We start from the raw sequence: 21863 nt of genomic DNA on the forward strand, positions 1-21863 counted from the left end.
GTTCAAAATCTTTTCGATTAATATTTATATCAATACGTAACTGTGTACACTCTCAGTCAAGTTGTCAACGTACTTAGGCTTATTCAGTTTCAATAACATAAACGGTTCCATTTTTTTTTGCACCAGAGGCACATTTCGACAATCAATGTCTCTTCAGTGATTCTCTAGGTCGAAACATTTAAAAATCCAAAGCTTATTAAAAGGATGAAGAGCTATAGCCCAAAAAGGAAAACAAGTATAACTTAAGCCGGGCAAGATATCAGAGCTTTGTATGAGAGAGATACTTCCGTAATTTTTAATGATTTCAAGATTGGCATTGGAAATCTTTTCTTGTACAGGTTCACAGTCATGCCCAATTATACTTATTGTATATATCAATACTTTATACAAAATTATTTGTTCTAATTTTCTGCATGTTTCTATGTTAGATAACTGGTTAGATAATAATTTGATTTGTCTTTATTCTAGGTGTTTTTGTTGTATTTTACATTCACTTTGGCTTTCTTGATATCCTTTTAATAAAAACTTCATTCGCATGCATTATAGTTAAATCATTACAAATAGTTAATTGCATTTGACGAAGTCATTTTACGGATTTTAATATATATAGAACTATTTTCTATAAATTAACTTCTTTTTATTCAAAACTGAACATTTGTTCAACTTTTGTATGTTGACTTTTGTGCAGCTTTTAGTTATGTAGGCAACAGTAGTTTACCGCTGTTTAAAAGTAAAAAAAACATCGATTAGGAGAAAACAAATCCAGGTTACAAACTAAAACTAAGGGAAAACTATAAAAAGGAAACAAACTTTCAGGATCAACAGAAACAATGAACTGTAACCAAAACAACCAACATACATAGAAACGGAATATTTAACAAAAACCGCAATATTCATTATATTCCTCACTAGATACAAGACATTTGAACAAAAGAAATAGTGGGTTGGTCTTGGATTGTTGGCTAGCCAAGCCCCCGTTTATAATAATGAAAACACTATGTGACAAGAATACAGTACAAAACAACCCACCAAAGAACACTCATCCATAATCATTTTTGATGAATTCTCACGTGCCAAAATAGTTTTTGTTCAAGCAAAAGTAACAGGAAATCATTATTTAAAAGAATAAGTGTACATAAACTCAATCACAGATACCAGGATTGAAATAAACCTTTCATGTAACGCCAAAAGTTACTTTGAGTTCAGTGTTCATTTAACTTATTACATACAAAAGTAGTACAAGATACCAAAACTTTTGAATTATTAATTTTAATCCATACTTTATAATCAAATGTCAAATGTATCAAAAAAATCACTATAAACAAATATATGTAAAAAAAAACCTAACAAACAAACAACAGTTTTTCTGTCAGTTCCTGATAAATCTGAAGTGAAGTTATACTTGATCCCAACTGTCATTAGCACATATAATGGATAAATATACACACACACAAATATTCATTTAATTGAAAGTCCTCATCAATTTCCTTTTTTTTAATAAGAATAGCTCTTATAATATTATTCAGAAAAAATGATAAAGGTTTATCAGACAAAAATAATTGATTCTGTTCTATGGGTTTTTCTCATTCTTCTCTTCAAACAGGCATCTTGCGGCATGTTTAGATTGAATGTCTATTAGAAGATCAAAAGGAAGGCACGTTCCATTTATGCATTTTTTGTGATAATCTGTAATATATAAAATCATTATACTATTTCACTACTTGTACTTCTACAAATAAAAAGAATGTGTCGCTAATCTTGGTCTATTTGCATATCAAACGACATTGAACACGAAAATAGACTTCATATGCCCCTTTTTGCTGATCTTGTATTACTGATCTTTAAGTCTGTTTAGTTTCATTGACTTATTAATAGATCTTGCCTTCAAGTTGTAGATCATTTTTTGTGATTTAAAGTGTTTATTTATATATTATAATTTAAATCATATGAGGCATAACAGAATTTTTTTCTCTCTCTAAATATCATAGTTTTCATGATAATAGGCAATAAACAGCTGCACCACAAGCGCATGATACGCCTGTCGTCTTGTGTGTGAAGTTTTATGCAATAATCATGAATAGTTTCTGAGATACAGCGCTACATGTTACAAAAAACTAAATAACTCTAAAATAAAATTTTGAATCATCACCAAAAAAAAACATATCTTTAGATTAGTATAACTAAAAAGTGTGTACAGTTTAAAGCAATAATCGTAAATCGTTTATGAGATACAACGGGACATTTGTAACGCCTTCCATTTTTTTCCTACAATAAACTCAATCACTAAAATAAAATTTTGAATCATAATCAAAGAGTATACAGATCTTTAAATTAATATAACTAAGAGGTTTGTAAAGGTTAAAGCAATATTCATAAATCGTTTTTGAGATACGATGCGACATGTGAACCCCTCTCTTTTATTTTTTCCATTAAAACTCTATAACTCTCAAATACATTTTTTAATCACCACCAAAGAGTATACAGATCTTTAAATTAATATAACTAAGAATCTTGTTTTCACCAAAAAGTATACAGATCTTTTGATCATTCTAAGAAACAACTATGTTAAGTTTCATGAAATTTAGATACATGGTCCTCAAGTTACGTTGCGACATGTGGACGCCGGACAGAAAGATAGACGAACAGACAAACGCACGCCGGACATTTTTATAACATAATAGGTGCCAGCAAAATTTTGATGGCCGTATACAAATCAAAAAGAAATGGTCTTTTATGGGCCATAACTCCTATCAGAAATTGTCTAAATAAAAACTACAATAGTCTACCGCTGTTCGAAAGTCATAAATCGATTGAGAGAATACAAATCCGGGTTACAAACTAAAACCAAGGGAACACATCAACTATAAGAGGAAAACAATGAAACAACAGAAACACTAAAGTGCAACAAAACAAAAAAAGACAATGTTACACACACAGAAACGAGCTAAAAGATATCAACTGCTATTTTTCTGTCTTGGTAAAGTACATTTTAAGAAAAAAAATAGTGGGTTGAACCAGGTTTCGTGACTATCCAAACCTTGCGCTTTTGTTGCAATGTTAAATGTAACACTAATAGGATAACATTACATGACAGGACTACAGTACAGATAAATACAAAAACATTCAGAACAGATAAATTCAAGAACATTCAGGACAGAGAAATACACAAATAAACAATCCAAAAATACCTTTCAACATGCAACCTGAGGTCATTATTTTAAACCTATTTGTTCCTTTCAGATTTTCTCTATTTATAAATCTTCATAAAATAAAAGACAAAACTTGCATTTTAGTCCCTATGTTCTATGTTTAGCCATGTCAACCATGTTGGTTGGAAGGCGGGAACATCTGACACATTTTTTAAATAAGATAACTTAAGGATGGTAGTGGTTAAGTTAGGTTTAATTTGTCTGACTGGTTTCAGAGAAGATGTTTGTAAAAGGTTACAAAAATTTACCAACTTTATCGGACATTTGTTTTTTATTTGGTCATTTTTGTAATGTTAACTTATTGGTAGATCTTACTTTGTTGAACAAATTTGCAGCTTTTAATAGTTTATCTCTTTTTATTATAATAGTCAAAATAATCACCAAAAACTCTAATATATAGTTATCAAAAGTACCAGGATTATAATTTAGTATGCCAGACGCGCATTTCGTCTACATAAGACTCATCAGTGACGCTCAATGTGCTTAGAATTATCAATTTAGTGGCAGCAGATGAATCTTGCCCCAGTGAACTTTTTTAACCCCATGTCAGATATGCTTAAATGCTTTAGTGTCAGAGCTGTAAGCCAAACTTAATTTTACCCTTCTTTTTTTAGCCTTGGCGGCCATCTTGATTGATGCGCGAGGTAATCGGATACTGTTTTAACTAGATACCCTAAGGATGATGTAGGCCAAGTTTGGTATCATTTGGCACAGCAGTGTCAAGGAAAATATTTGTAAAATTAAACGGACGACGATGGACGACGGCAATCGACGGACGCCAAGTGTTGTGAAAACTTCACTTGGCCATTTTGGGCCATGTGAGCTAAAACATAACACTGAAATTTAAATTAAAATATACATTAAAAAAATCAGCTCACAAGTATATTACTTTGAGCCAAAAAAGAAATGCATTAACAGTGAACAAGGGATATAAAAGTTTCGTTCTTTGATTTCGTGTTTGGCGAATGCGGTTGGGAATGTTTTTGTTTAACTCATGCAAGACTTAATAGTAAATAGTTATCAAAGGTACCAGGATTATAATTTAATACGCCAGATGCGCGTTTCGTCTACATAAGACTCATCTGCAACGCTCATATCGAAACAGTTAAAAAGTAAAACAAGTACCAAGTTGAAGAGCATTGAGGACCCAAAATTCCCAAAAGTTGTGCTTTATATGACAAAAACATTCGGAATTATGGGTCTTCAATGCTCTCCAACGTCGTACTTTGGTTAGCCATTTATCCCATTTTGATTTGTTTGTCTCTGGTGGCATGGCAATATTTGTTGTCGACGAAACGCGCACCTGGCGTCTATGATGTGATATGATTGCTCATGAAACAACTTTTCAACGGAGACAAAATGCCGTGAACTTAGGCAGGCAATACAAAATATGTTCAGAGTAGTATAATTTTAATAAAATAGTGTAATGACAATGTCATCGACTCATTATGATAATCATAGGCAAACCAATCATGCTTGTTCTGCTATTTAAGAGCATTTAATGTATTTTAACAACCAGTTAAATTTACCATATGAAATAATATGCACTGAGACAGCTAGTATCCTCGAATATTCCCTACAGAAATTTATGGTTAGCTATGCATTGACGTATATATCAAATTAACAATTACAGTGAAAAATTATCAATAATATACATTTCTTTATATTTGTTGATTCTAATCAGCTAAATTCAAAATTAATCGTGCTTCGTTTCTATATTTCGTCTATATAATGTATAGACTTTTTGCATTTTAATATTGCATTTTTTCTGCTTTTTTTAAAATTTGAGATTCTTAATATAATTTCTAAATATACACAGGTCTTGAATGTCAAATATTTGAACATCTTTAGCTTATAAGGAAGAGTCTAATAAGTTGCAATAGTTATCAAAGGTACTAGGATTCTAACCTAGTACGCCAGACGCGCGTTTCAACTACACAAGACTCATCAGTGACGCTCATATCAAAATATGTATTAGCCAAACAAGTACAATGTTGAAGAGCATTGAGGATCCAAAATTCAAAAAAGTTGTGCCAAATACGGCTAAGGTAATCTAAGCCTGGCATAAGAATATTCATAGTTTTTCGAAAAATTCAAAGTTTTTTTAAACAGGAAATTTATAAAAATGACCACATTATTGATATTCATGTCAACGACTACTGGGCTGGTGATACCCTTGGAGAAGAAACGTCCAACAGCAGTGGCATCTACCTAGTGGTGTTAATAATCAAAGGTACCAGGATTATAATCTAGTACGCCAGACGCGCATTTCGTCTACATAAGACGCATCAGTGACGCTCATATCAAAATATTTGCAACCGAGATCCACAAGAAATGTTTTACATGAATGCTTATATACACCAAATGACGTAATCCCATAAATTTCCACATAACTGATTTTATTTCTTTACGATTCATGCATATATTCGAGCTATTACAGCTACTTAGTACTTACAGTTCATAAAAGGACTTACCTTTGTAAGATGCATCTTTACAAGCTAAGAATAAAAAGAAAGACTCTTATTTCAATAATATTATATCTTAACTTTACCATCGATATATGGGCATGATATATAGGCAAGGATTTTAAGCGTGTATCAGTTTTTTTATCATTAGTTATAGAATATCTTTATATAACATGTTTAATATGTATATCGTGTATATATAACTCCATGCATTTCACGTACATGCCTATCTACAGTGTGTGTGTTTCAGGTTTAGCATGCCAAGGATTAAAAAGCTAAATAAAGTCACTTTATCATTCATTTAAAGTTTTTATTAATCCAGATATTCAGAAAAGTACTGGAATTGAATTACTGTTTTCTGAATTGTCCACATTCAATGACCCTATCATCACCCTATCTTTTGAAATTAAGCAATCGTACAGCACATTTCAATGTTCGAAACAGACATATAGGACACTATTTAGTACATAGGCATGTATTGGTTCAATAACTATCTAGATATCATAATCAAGAGAAACTCGTGTCCTACGCCTGAAAGCAATGTTTCATGTTTCGAGCTGACATAGAGGTTTGAAATAGTTTGTAAAATATATAATCGGCCAATACATGTTATTTTGTGTAACTTCTATTAAGAAAATAGATTAATATGATACAGCTGTTAGATTTATATAAATACAAATTTTGCTTACATGCACGTTTTCGGCGATACAAGGTTCTTATCACATCAAATATGTGAAGAGGCACGTTCAAAGGTATTGGAAATCTTTTACTGTAATCGCTTATGATAGAATATCTCCAAAACTTCCAAAGTCTGTCAGAATTATTTTGTACCTCTTCAAATCTATAACTGAAACAAAACACATAATTACATGTAAATTTTCATAAATATATAGTTCTGTGCATGTGAATTTTTCTTTTTATCTATATCACATTAGTGCCCGGAAAATCAATCTAACAATATAAGAGTAGACTATGATTACTTAGTTCTTCCCCGAGCTGGACTTTAACCTGTACTTTTTACTTGACAACACCACCTAGCATTGCACAGACGCATTATTGAGTAAAATCCACTTTCGTTTCGGGAGGGGTTAACTTCTCAAAGGTATTAAGCAAGGACATCATATCACAATACCCGAAGTATTTACATCTATATATCACTTATAGTGAATGCGCAGTATAACATTTGTGTTTACTGTAAAATCAAATGTAATATATACGCAGTACAACATGCATATTTACTGTAAAGGTAATATGTACGCTGTATGAAATGAATTTTACTGGAAGTTTGTATATTGTAATCATATTCAATACTGTGTTGGTAAGTTGATATAAAAAAAGAAGATGTGGTATCATTGCCAATGAGACAACTCTCCACAAAAGACCAACTTGACACAGAAATTAACAATTATAGGTCACCGTACGGCTTTCAACAATGAGCAAAGGCCATACCGAATAGTCAGCTATAATAGGCCCCGACATGACAATGTCAAACAATTCAAACGAGAGAAAACTAACTGTCTTATTTATGTAAAAAAATGAACGAAAAGCAAATATGTAACATATAAACAAACGACAACCACTGAATTACAGGCTCCTAACTTGGTACAGGCACATACATACATAGTGTAACGGGGTTAAACATGTTAGCGGGATCCGAACCCTCCCCTAACCTGGGACAGTGGTATAACAGTGCAACATAAGAACGAACTATGAAAATCAGTCGAAAAAGGTCATTAGATGTACAAGTGGGAGTGGCCGTGATGTCTATTTTAAAAAATATATATAATTTCATTTTGATATTGATATAAAAAAATAAAACAATTTAGAAAACTAACGGCTTAATTTATTACAAAACAATGAACGAACAACAAAAACGATAGTCATGAACCAGAGATAACTACTGCACTACAGGCTCCTGACTTCAAACAAGCATATAGAATATTGAGGTGTTACACATATTTGAAAGCACCAATCCTCTTCCACCTGATATGTGACAATGATGCAACAACCTGGGACAGTGGTATATCAGTACAACATAAGAACAAACTATAAAAATCAGCTGAAAAAGGCTTAACTCATTAGATTGACAGTGGCCGTGATGCTATTAAAAAAAATAATATAATGTCATTTTGATATTGATATTGAAGTATTTCATACATGATTCTTTTATAAGTTGATATCAACTTTTAAATGCTACTAGTTGTCGGTAACTGCAAATACTCGTACATCTGCGCTTGGTGTCTTTTGTTTTCTTTGAACGCATAAACACCCTTCCGTGTCTGGTATGTGTTGTTGTTATCTGCGTTGTATATATCTGATGAGATAAACATTGTTTCCGAATTTTTATTGTTTGTTCTGAAGGTGTACCGTTACACCACTGCCTCAGGTTTTGGGGAGCGTTTGCGCCTTCATTTTCAACAAATTTTAGTGACTTGACTCATGGCGATCAATTTGCATTGATGGTTGCTGCAAAAGTGTTCCGAAATTACCAAATTAAGGTCGGAGTCAAACTTAACACATATCGCCACGTGCAGTGTTTAAAAATAATAATTGCAGTAACACAAATATACTAATTGAATTCTGTTGCCGTTGTAATAGCAAAGGTGTATCATATTGGCTTTGAGATAATTTGACCCTGCCGCTTTAGTAATTTTTACTGACGACTATACATGTAGTTATAGACTTTTAAACTATTCCATAGTTCCCTGTAAGAGGTCAGTTTAAGATCAACCGCATATGGCAAACTAGTAACGACATTTTGTTGGTAGTTGATTTTTGCATAGGTTTATTCATTTCCATTGTAATTATTTGACACCGCCTCCATTTTCTTCGTGTACAAGTAATGTCATTTAAAATTTCAATATTTGTACCATATTATCGACATTGCACGTTCACAGGTGTGACCTGTTGTTAATATCAACAGTTGATTTAGTTTTTTTGTTTAATGAAAACAGTTTGGAAAAGGAGGATAGTAAGTATATCCGTGAGTTTATGAAGCACCAGGGTAATTATATTAAACATATCAAAGCTCAAATTAATATGTAAAAGTACAGATACATGTATATACTGTTATCATGTTTTTACGTTGTCATACGATATATCTAAAACAAATAACCAAATTATAAACGACTGAAACGACCGCACCTTTAACAGATGGCATAATGACGAACATTCTTAAGAAAAAATAAATTTGTTATGTAAAGCTGTAAAACTATATGTTGTCTTCCTGCTAAAGATCAATTTGATTGAACAAGAGACGTTTTTCTCAGTAATTTATTTTTTAGAAAAAGTTAGTGCAATACAGTATTGTTTAGAAATATTTAAAACAGCATGTTGATACTTGAAACAAGACTTGGTTAGGATTTATAATTATACCTGAATAAGGCAATTACTAAATTGACCAACAAAAGGTTTGATATAAGCATGTATATGGCTGCAATGATCATGATTGCCCAGTCGGACTCAACACATCTCTCTATACTTGGATCACTCTCCCATTCTGATTGGATAAAAGTGCAAGAACCGTTGCTGTTGTTTTCACCTGAAGAAATAAATGAATGGTCAGCTGTAACATTTTCAGTGCAATACAATATGTGTAATTCGAAAAGATGCTGCAAAGTTGTGCGTTGCAATAATATTTTATTGTTTTGCTTTTTTATAAAATTGGTGTTGTATACAGATCTAGTTTCAATAATTGGTGCGTACATTTGTCATTACCAATAGTAAATTATTTACAAATTTTTATATATGAAAGAGGTGCAAGAGATACAAAAAGAGCTATTCAAAATCATAAAGCGAAAAAAAATGAGAACACCATGGCAGGAAGAAAATCGACCAAAGACAATTAACAGTATACAAAACAAAGCATAAAACACATGTGAATGAAATCACGAACACAACAATATTATAAGGGGTGATCTAAGGTTCTCCAGAAAAGTCTGATCCACATGGCGATAGTCATATTCAGTAGGTCACATTAAAAGAACTGCACTTTATAACCAGTTACCTTTCAGATCGTCAAGAAAAAGTTCACCATAGATTTGCCAATATGGCAGCGACATTATTTTCCAGAGTCTCCAATAGAGTGCTCCTGTTCCACGACTTGGCCACATGTCGTAGTGATGTGGGTACATGTTTGAATGATACAACACTCCAGCGCACATGATGAAAATAAACAGAATCCAGCTGAATTGTATTAACTCTTTTAGCTTGTAAAATATACAAAAACATGAATCACAAAATATGCAAGGATACGATGTTAATAGTTTTTTTGAGAATATAATATATCGTATGGGGTTGAATATTTTCTTTATATGTAATATAGTGCATGTAGTTCGAACTTTTATTTCGATATGCTAATTTCTTTCGTATTTTGTAATACATTTTGATTATTTTTTTTATTCTGCGGATCGATGTCATTAACAAAGTTGTCGATAAGATATAATTAGGAAAAGTTTTGTATTAATATTGCTATGATGATATTTCAGCCAATTCAGCAATTTAACGATGTGATCACTTTCGAATATTTAGTCGAATTGAGATGCAACTGATGCAACTGATTTCATAAATGACTATGCAGCATAGGCTTTTTGTAGTGATTGTTGAGGGCTTATAACTGCTAATTTATTTGTTATGTTGTCTCTTGTTGAGCGTTGTCTCATTTGCAATCATGTCTTCTAATTTTGATATTTACCTTGTTTTATGTAAATTGTCACAGTACTTCAACATTCTTAATAAACACTCAATATCACTACATCAAATTTTTTGATTTTCTCCCCAAAAAATAAGCTTACCATTTTGCCGATCATTATTATCTTCGGACCAAAGTAAGTGAGTACCAACATACTCTTCAAAAATCGCATGTACATAATGAATAGCCCTAGGCTATACACTCTAATTTCTGTACGTTTGTATTCATCTGCAGAAACAATTCTGACCATAAAGGCAGCTATAATGATAATGTATGATAACCAGGCTAGAATGTTCCAAAAATCTTTCAGATATGCAACCAGTCGAACCTTTGGCATTTTGAAGAGTAGAAGCGACCTCAGATGTCTCTGAAAGTAAGGAAAGTATATTGTTTGAAAGATCCAATTATCTTTGGTGTTTAGGACACTTGGAAAACTATTTTTGTGATTTACTTTTAATTTATGCGATTTAGTAACGATACAATTGACAGGTCATTAAAGATGGCATATTTTGGAATTATTATAGATGTAATCATAAAAAGTAAAATCACAAAAATACTGAACTCAGAGGAGAATCCAATCGGAAAGTCCATAATCACATGGCAAAATCAAATGACAAAACACATCAAAAACGAATGGACAAGAACTGTCATATTCCTGACTTGGTACAGGCATTTTCAAATGTAGAAAATGGTGGATTAAACCTGGTTTTAAAGCGCTAAACCTCTCACTTTGATGACAGTCTCATCAAATTCCGTTATATTTACAATGATGCGTGAACTAAACAGACATAACAAATAAAATAGTCAAAATATGGGTACAGCAGTCATCATCGTGTAATAATTTTAAACGGAACAATTCAACAGAACACAAAAAAACATCTATCTATAAACACATTCATTGATTCGCGTGTCTGATGTCAGAAAATTTTATACGTCACATATTTTTTTGTTTTAGAAAAAGGACGAGACGTTCTTTGACATACCCCTGGTCATCAACTTTCTACTCAGACACTGATGACGTTTTACAAAGTATGAGTAGGAGCTGCAAGCTCTTGAATATCTCATAGGGTCCTTGCTTCGAAAAAAAACACATCTATTCTAACCAGTTGTTGGGTCTTCTCATATATTTAATGATGGCATGATACTAAACACATAATGGGAGGCATCGTGCTTGATTGTATATGATGAAGACACAATCCTTCAATCAGTTTAATCAATGTCTATAGCTAGAGCTGGCATGTCAGTTTCTGCATTTAGTCTTTTATTAATTTTAATGTACTATTGCCATTTTCCTCTGTTACCTATTCTGACATCGGACTCGGACTTCTTTTAAGCGAGCTTAACTGTGCGTATTGATGTGAGTTTGCTACTTCTACATTGCCAGAGGTATAGGGGAAGGTTTGAGATTTTTCTAAGCATGCATAAACCCATCGCATTAATGAGCCAGTACCAAGTTAGGAACCTCTGGCTTTTGTTATTCTTATATTTTTCTTTTTAATTTTAATTCAATATTATGTTTCAAAGTTAAGTGTGATGTTCATTTTCACTGAGCTATTATACATTTGTGTTGATGGCCAGCTGAAGCCCACCTCCATGTGCAGGGTTTTCTCGCTGTGTTAAAGGCCAATCGGTGGCGTTGTTGTCTCTTTAATGCATTCCTCATTTCCATTCTTAATTTTATTTTATACACTATATTAATATATGTGGATATCTTGTAGTTGATGTAGGTCAAGATACGTCAAGCATTACCCAATTGTTCTTATTATTATTTTTTTCTTTTCTTTTCTCTTCTTTTCTTTTTATCTTTTATTAGTTCTGTCCACTTCTGTGTGGAAAGACCTTTTGTATTTATTTTGATTGTTGTTTTTTCGTCTTTAATATTAAGAATAATAATAAAATAAAAGTTGTTTATTATAGTGTCACATATTGATTGAAACAAGGCATTCACACAGTTTTGATATACACACAAACAACAATCAATATCCAGCCAAAATATGACTTATGAGACACTGATCCTTAAAACCAAAATATATAAAAAAAAAATATAATATTTAAACTTGTAAATAATCTCATAAAAATTATATTAAAAAAGCGACAAATCACTAAAAATATAAATAATTCTTAGGTTAAAAAGATATATATTAACTACGAAATATGAAATACTATAAAATTGGGTAAAAATCTTACAAATAAATGCATTAAAAATTGATTATAGAACAATATTACTGTTAAAAATTATTTTCTACGCAAATTAAATTTATGTAAACATTTGCAAAAATAATACTGGATATTGGTACAATTCATATTTTCAATAAATTTTCTGTTTGTATTAAAATCTTGAAAGTCTTCAATAAGTTTTGAGCATTCATTAAAAAGATTGTATCGAAGATCGTCATATAATGAGCATTCCATAAGAAAGTGTTTTTCTGTTTCAATGCTGTTTTTTTTTTGCACAACGCACATATTCTGTGTTCAATTGGTGTAGGCAGCCTGTAGTATCTACCCGTCTCACACGCCAGTGGAAGTGAACAGGAGCGAAACAGAGCCATTGAATGTCGATCAGTTATGAAAATGTTCAGACGGACATATTGTTCGGTTTTCACACTTTGTTTGTATTGCTTATAAGTTCGTAATTTGTTTCCGTTCTGTGAGTTATATCGTGCATTAAAAACTTCTTCGTGCCATTCCGTGTTATCTAATACATTTAATTTTTTGCTAATTGTACGCATAACAGTTTTTGTAGATACAGATAAATTGTACACAAGATCTCTCACATTTAGTAAATCAACAGTTTTGTGCACTTTGAAAACTTTCTTTACCTTGAAGTCCATTTTAGTATTTTATTACAGTTTCTATGTTGATCAGAGCGAAAAAAGTCTACACAAAAGGTTAGAGTAGTTAATTCGCTATTTTGTAAAGCACGACGTCCAGCCCATGTCGCCGCGTGACGCTAAATTAGACGTTCGTTTTCCGACGGAAAATAGAATTTACAGGCCCTGTTCTGAATTGTCGATATGGCACTAAACGATTTAGTGCACCAAATACCACTACCATAGAGAAGAACTGGCTCTACCATTGATGTATACAGTTTAGTGTAAACCTTTATATGTCATGCCACCTAACAAAGACGTCATTGTTATTAACGCTCCGCGGGCACGACTAGCCGCTTTTGACAGTTCCGTTACACGTTTTTTAGATGTCAAGTACTCGTCCATCCAGAAACCTAAGTATTTGTAGGATTCACAGTAATCACGGTTATTGCCTGAACAATTGAAAATCCGATCTGACCTTGCAACTGATTGATTTAGGAAGTGTGCGATTTTAGTTTTGTTAATGTTAATTGAAAGTTTTCATGTAGAGCACCATTCCGACACGATATCCAGCATTCGTTGTAAACTATTTTCGTCGGGTGCGACATAAGATATGTCGTCAGCGTATACTAAAATACTCAAATGAAAAGCATCAGCCTTCACTCCACAGTTTAACTCATTTATGCGGTCCGCTAAGTCATTTATATAAAGAAAAAACAATGTCGGTGAAAGGATACATCCTTGTTCTACTGCATGACATACCCAATAGTGTGTTAAAATTACATTGTTAGGCAATTTATATAAGTGTATAGTAAATGGGAAAGAAAGGCGAAAAGGAAAAGAGACATCTTTCGGATCCACCATCTCCATACTTAAGCATCTGGTGGGATTATTAAAAATACGAGAAAAGATTCAAGAAAGATAAAGAACAATTTCTTTTAAATCCTTTCTATTTCTGTAATGAAAATGTCTGTTTTGACCAATGTAGGATACAAACTCCCGAACACTAATTTCGTCATTCAACAAATAATCTTGATCTTCATTCAAACTTTTTATTTACAAGACAACAACAGTTTATTATCTACGTCCGATTTCCCCAGCATAGATGCTCGCTTGATAAAGCAAGTTTGTCTAGCGAAATATTATGTTTATTACGTATCATTCTATATATCTTTAACAAATTAATTATACAAAAATGTGTTAAAATTACATTGTTAGGGAATTTTTAAACTTTATTTGTGTAATTGTATTAATCTTTTAACTAATTAATCCACATTCTAATAAATTTGTATGTTATGTGTTGCTATTTATAGGCACATATAATGATACGATCTTTTGTTCACTTTAATTCTTTGCGGTGATTTCTTTTTACATTGTGTATTTTGGGTTGCACGTAGATAAATGGAAACACCGCCATGGTAACTTCGGATGATGTTCTTCTGGTTTAAGATATGCATCTGTTCTATTCAATTGTCGATATATATTCGAAAAATATATATTTTTCTTTAGCAACGGGGTTTGCGTTGCACAAAAGACATTTCGAAACTAACTGTTGTATAGTACATTTTCATTGGATACGACGCTATTTTAGCAAAATAATAAATATTATTGTCACAAATGAAGAAAGAACTGTTGACTATTAAGTCCCGCGTCAACCAACGTCTTCCTTAAACTTTGACAGCTGTTTCTGATGATTTTCTGTCACATTGTCCATAAAAGCAACAGTTGTAAACCGGTGTTCACAAGTCATAAATCGATTGAAAACAAATAAATCCGGGTTTCAAACCAAACTGAGGGAATCACTTCAACCATAAGAGAAAACAGCATGATCATCGATGACCAAACGCCAACACAAATAGAAACAAACTATTTTGATAAGAACTGCAATATTCCTAACTTGGTACAGGACATTTTAAGAAAAAACGGTGGTTTAAACATGGTTTAATGGCATGCCTAAATTTCCGCTTTATAGCAATGTTACAAATTATCGCTAATACACTACGTGATAGAAATACAACACAAACACACACAAGAGCATTTATTCCAGAGAAATGTACAAAGAAATAATATAATAATCGACCAATAAGCAAACCGCAGAACAACAACTAACATATTTCATCAACGACAACAGGATATCAAATACAGTGACACGTTTTCGTAACTTACATGCAATCATGTACATGTAAGTTTTTTTTATTGGGCGTTAGTACTTTAACATTGACTACAGAAACTGCGAACAATGGTTTCTGTTATACTGTATAACTGTTATTTGTATGTATAACTGTTATTTGTATGTATAACTGTTGTTTTCTATGTTATCTAATGTACCGCTTCTAAGAGATACGTATTTAACCTGAGCTAGTCTAAATTGCATGTTTCGTATGTACGTTATGTTAATCTACCGGTCGAAATTGAATAGGGAAAATCCAAATATCCGTCAAATACATATATATATATGACATTATATAGCGGATGTGGTCGAGTGGTCTAGAGCGCTGGACATGAGGCTAAGCGATTGGTGCTGTAGTGTATCAAAGGTGTGAGTTCGAATCCCGCTGAGGGACGGACAAAAATTTGTCAGTATAAAATCTAACTCTAACACTGTTTGGTGTAATTTTCAGACTTATATAAATATTTGCATTAACCTTGTATCTATATCACTCTTAGATCCAGTGGACATGTATATTGTATGGTTTGTCACTTGTTTAGACTTGTTTGTAAAATATACTTATTTCTAGTGACTGTATAATGAAATGAATCATGATCCTATATGATATATAAAAATTGTTGAGTTAGATTGCTGACAAATAATAAAATACATTGTGTATGAAAATAATAATATAACATCTACACACGCTCAAAAAACACGTGTCTTATGTCTATCTCTAGATTCACCTTCAGTGACAAGGTAACACTACGACTATTGAAGTTATATTTTTATATAGCGGATGTGGTCGAGTGGTCTAGAGCGCTGGACATGAGGCTAAGCGATTGGTGCTGTAGTGTATCAAAGGTGTGAGTTCGAATCCCGCTGAGGGACGGACAAAAATTTGTCAGTATAAAATCTAACTCTAACACTGTTTGGTGTAATTTTCAGACTTATATATATATATATATATATATATATATATATATATATATATATATATATATAAGCAAGTCTAAATTGAAAACTACGTTCAAACCTATGATTGCGTTGGATAAAAACCGCAATTTTTATACGTGGGCATGTAAACCAAATTTCGTTGTAGAAGGGTCTAAATACAGCACAAGCGACATTTTCCAAAAGATCAAAAAAGTGAAAAAGTTTATTTAAACAAAACGCATTTGACTAACAGGTCGAACAACTGATGTTCTTAAACCCTGCTGACTGCCATTGGCGATTGCCAAAAAAAATTGATCAGAAGATGTAACAAAATGGATCTTAATATAAATTTAATACTAAACAGAAAACCGAATACACTTGTGGCCAAGATGTAATGCCACGAACACAAGGTTTCAATATGTTTTTTTTGTACACCAGATCTAGATTTCGACAATATATGTCTCTTCAGTGATGTTAGGGATCAAAACGGTAATTGGAAGTCCATACCCTCAATTTCAGATAAACTCTTAAATTTTAAGAGTCAATATAGGTTGAACGGATCATATAAACCGGAGGGAAAATATGATACAAGTCCAAACGAAAAAATATAAACAAGTCTAAATTGAAAACTACGTTCAAAAGCCTATGATTGCGTTGGATAAAAACCGCAATTTTTATACGTGTGCATGTAAACCAAATTTCGTTGTAGAAGGGTCTAAATACAGCACAAATAACATTTTCCAAAAGACAAAAAAAGTGAAAAACTATATTTAAACAAAACGCATTTGACTAACAGGTCGAACAACTGATGTTCTTAAACCTTGCTGACTGCCATTGGCGATTGCCAAATAAAATTGATCATAAGGTGTAACAAAATGGATCTTAATATAAATTTAATACTAAACAGAATATATGTCCCTTCCTTTCATATTACTATAGTGAATATCAATAAAAAGACTTTGGGAGTATCGAAAAACATCTCAATATACTTACAAGAAGTACTTCCTCTAATAAATCAAGTAATATCCAAAGATGAAGTATAAATTCATACGCTCCAATTCCTCCGAGAGCATTCTCACTTTTTATGTCCATTAAAATGAATGCACTGTAAATCACCAACAGAACCAACACCACAAACTTAAAATACAAAAATATGAAATCGATATCAATAAAATACCAGAATATAATGAACCGCCCTATGCAATAAAATGATATACAGAAAAGTCAAAAAAAGTAAAATAAAAACCTGAAAATGCATACAGTATGATTAAAACAAATCATAGATAAAAAGTAACAATATTACACAGAGTAACTACTAAATCAAGTTTGAATATGTAAATACAAAATGGCACACGGTGTGTAAATCTGACTTAAACCGGGTTGCTGCAGTTGATAGTTGGATTATATACTCCCCTAAAGAAAAAATAATTAATTTAAAATTAAAAAGAATAATAGCACAAGTCAGTATAAGGTATTATAGATAGTTTTGACATGAAATAACTGCGATTTTATTTGAACTTAAGACAAAGTAGTCGTTTTTGCTTAAAATTGAAGAATTATACAAAGAAAGCGAAGGGGCTATGAGTAAGTGGTTGTATACCTTTAACCTAGTAAGTGTAATTATATGTTTATGTGTTTTCAATATTTGTGTGGCTGTAGTTTAATGAGAAATATTAACCCCGCCATATTAAAACGCCTGTCCCGAGTCAGGAGCTTCTAGCATTTGTTAGTCTTATATATATTTTTTTTTAATTTATATGTTTTGGTGTTTGGTTTGACGACCATTTCTACTGAACTACTACACTTTTTGTTAGGGTCAAGCTGAATCCCCGCTGTATTGAAGATCCATTGGTGTCATTCGTCGGTTTTCTGCACGGGTTGTTGTCTATTTGACACATTTCTTATTATTGTCATCCTCAATTTCAATTCAGTTATTGAAAGATTTAGAAAAACTAAGCACAATCCCGAAGCAATGATTCTAATAAATTTTAATGTTCTTTTGAAAAATATAATCTAAAAAAACCCCAGTTTCTTCTGAAACTATTCTTGTTTTTAAAACGAACTAATCATCACATGGTACTAACATTTTATTTTTATATTCTGTTGTGGTTTTAGTATAAGTTTGAAGAAGATAGACACTACTTTGGTTTATAGTTATCCAGGCTAATAATCTCAAATCTCACAGGCTAAAAATATGGACTAGTTCAATGATATTCATCTTATTCCATATATCTAGAAATTCGTTTTTTTTACCAACCTGTTTTCATGATTTTATATGTGGCGCCACTTACATAATGTACAGCAAATGTCATTGCTGGAGAAGACCAAGCTTTCTTCATGTTTTCGAAACGTCTATGACCACGACCATAGCAACAAAGACTCTGCAATTAATACAATTGAAATGTTTTAATCAACAACAAAGTGTTCTTTGTATAACATACTAAAATACATTTCAATCAATTGGCTTCTCTAATTAATAACAAGGCCAGTAGTATAACGTGTTTTCAGGTTTAACAATATAATTTAGGTAGATTAATGTGGACACAGAGGCTCAAAACTGCAAATTGACTATTGTCTTAGAAATGCACCATGTCATATACAAATGTTTAAACCCCAAAGAGATATATAAGACATTTACTTCAAAATGTTTATTCTTATTGCAAATCTAATAAACATTGTTTTAGTCTTGGAATGGAATTTTTGGTAGTAAACTAGGAATTTGAAAGAATTTAACCCATATAAGTATTTCTAAAACATATCCCAATCGTATTTTATGCCAGCACGAATTGATACTTGAACTGGTTCTTTTAATCTCACTGTTGCAAAAAATAAAAAAAAATATAATTGGTTCTCAATATTGTCCTTGATTATCACATGAAAGTAAATAACCTTAAACCACTGTGGAAACTGAACTGCAGAATCATTGTACCATATTTTACTCAGGAGGCGCTGGACACAAGGATGACCGATCACGTCAACCATTCCGTTTTCATAAGCACATTCAATTGGACCAACGCTCATACCCCATATATCTTCTACAGAGTTTACTAGCGACATACAACCTTTTTCATCTTCGTCATACAATGTATTCTGAAGTTCCAAGGCCCTTTTTTCAAAAAGCCTAAAACACAGCAAAATATGATATGATCTTTTGTAAATTGAACATCTTTTTATCTGAGGCAGCGACATATATAATGATAAAGTACACGATACAAGTGTTTGGTCTGGCGAATAACAATGCTGCTAAAAAACAATTATTAAAAATACTCTGCCCATGAACAATGCTTCTGCCCATGGAAAACGAGTAAAATAATGTCTTTGATCAATGAATAATAATACTGACCAGGATAAATAACTATAAACAATAATTATCTCTTAATGACATGTATATATAGAAAAGTTGTGATATCAAATAACATTGATGTAACAAAATATCAAATAACATTTTTATAAGCAAAACATATAACCTTGAATGTTGTGTTAAATCTTCATGTAACTTCCGATCTTTGCCTGTGTGAACTTTCTTAGCCATATTCTTTAAAACACTACTTGCCATAATCGCTGTAACTGTTAGAGTAAAGATATTAGATTTGAAGATTATAAAGACTATGGTCACAATTTAAACAATATTGTTTATTGAAACCATATGAAATTTTTCGTTGGGAAAGCAAATTAAATGGCACCGTAATACATTGTTTTACTGATGTATCTGAAAGAAATTAAAAAAAACCCCACTGTGTAATACCTTTACTGAAACTATGGTATTTCGTATACCTGTACATGTATATTGATTTCTGAACAATAGTTTCCCATTGGGCAAGGACTTGTACATCGTCTTGATTATGTAGTTTTAATATGACCCGTAATTCTATAAAGATCCATCAATTGGTAACATAATTAGACAGTTAAATTTAAAACTTAAAAAATCAGAAGCCACTTTTAAATATCATTCTGAAAAACATCATTTTAGAGATTAACATCACACAAAATTATCTGAAGAACGATATAATCTGTGTTCAGGATTTCTACTCATAGGATTGTTTTGGCTATTGCGTACATATAAAAAAGAAGATATGATATGATTACCAATGAGACAACTCTCCACAAGAGACCAAAATGACACAGAAATTAACAACTATAGGTCACCGTACGACCTTCAACAATGAGCAAAGGCCATACCGCATAGTCAGCTATAAAAGGCCCCGAAATGATGATGTAAAACAATTCAAACGAGAAAACTAACGGCCATATTTATGTACAAATGAACGAACAACAAATATGTAACACATAAACAAACGACAACCACTGAATTACAGGCTACTGACTTGGGACAGGCACACAAATTGAGAATGCGGTGGGGTTAAACATGTTAGTGGGATACAGCCTATTTTATATTATGCCTGTGGTTCCGAATACCCTTGCAGTATAACATTTCTGTAATCGTGTTTAATATTGTTATATAGTGTGTGAATAACTGTCTTGTCGTATAATAAAAATGTGCAGAAATTGATACAATGAGATGGAAACACAGAAAATATGAATTAATTAAAACATTATGAAGAAAGAAAAAAATTTACAAAAATTTTTCAATAATTCACTTTTACCCACTTTTAAAATTATATATATTCTTACGTAATGGATTTTCGCATTTGGACCAAAATACTCCAGCCAATTCTTTTCTGTTTGCAAATAAAGCCCATGCTAATAAATCTTGGTATAAATTATCTACAAAGACAAACGACTATATAGGTTTATATGAATATATGTTATGATCGTGATAGAATATCTTCGTCCCGGGTGATCACAGAAATGACCATTATTATAAAGCTGACGTTATTTTTTTATATATAGAGTAAATATAAGCTTTACTAATCCTTTATCATGTTTACTGCGCAATCTAGACTTTATATTTAGACCGGAAATTTACTTACAATAAGCAACACGCGAAATTTTCAACTATGTTATTTTTACACCAACTAAGATCATAAAAGTTTGACGACATTTTAACACAATAGGTTTAGTACCTTTGAATACTGCTTTTGAAAATATAAAAAGGATCCATTTGAATTTATTCACTACAGTAAAATTGGCATTTATATATTTGATATATGAAATTAACATTATTCAAAGATTGACTCTTTTTTTCTGTCTATCAAGAAGTAACATAAAAGTGTGATGCACTATGAAAAACCCGCGTAGCATGTTATTTTAAAGTGTGCACCTTATTTTTCATGTAATTTCGAATACTGTGGATTAATTAATTTTCTTGGGTACCAAATTTCGTGGATTAAGGAAAACTTGTATGTTCGTGGATTGTCAATTTCGTGGTTTACCCGCGGTCAACATATCAGCCTTTAGTAAATGTTATTCGTTGAACACTTCATTTCGTACTTCACCTGTATCTGTTCCTAATTTGCTTGATCATTTGAAATATTATATTTTCTTTTTATCAATGATTAGGAGCGTTTTTGTTTTGTATACTGTGGTGTAAAGTTATACAATAACTCTAATATAGTTATCAGGATAAACTCCCTTTGAATTCCTTACCTTCGTTTTTACCTTTATCTCTATCTGCTACTAAAAGTAAACAATCGTCATAACAAG

At 31.9% G+C, this 21863-nt stretch overlaps 1 protein-coding gene across 1 annotated transcript; it reads right to left on the bottom strand.

Annotated features, from left to right (window-relative positions):
- Positions 1 to 1253: 1253 nt before the first annotated feature.
- Positions 1254 to 20980, bottom strand: LOC139518970 (transient receptor potential cation channel subfamily M member-like 2). The gene is made up of 11 exons (XM_071310673.1): positions 20892 to 20980; positions 19727 to 19826; positions 19149 to 19380; positions 18551 to 18640; positions 17253 to 17396; positions 10468 to 10731; positions 9681 to 9882; positions 9050 to 9215; positions 6364 to 6521; positions 5684 to 5707; positions 1254 to 1686 (listed from the first exon to the last, which is right to left on the bottom strand). The coding sequence occupies exons 2-11, from the start codon at positions 19813 to 19815 to the stop codon at positions 1571 to 1573; spliced, it is 1485 nt and encodes a 494-aa protein (XP_071166774.1). The 5' UTR covers positions 19816 to 19826; positions 20892 to 20980; the 3' UTR covers positions 1254 to 1570.
- Positions 20981 to 21863: the final 883 nt, after the last annotated feature.

This window comes from Mytilus edulis, chromosome 4 (assembly GCF_963676685.1).
Source record: "Mytilus edulis chromosome 4, xbMytEdul2.2, whole genome shotgun sequence".
Classification (NCBI taxonomy): domain Eukaryota; kingdom Metazoa; phylum Mollusca; class Bivalvia; order Mytilida; family Mytilidae; genus Mytilus; species Mytilus edulis.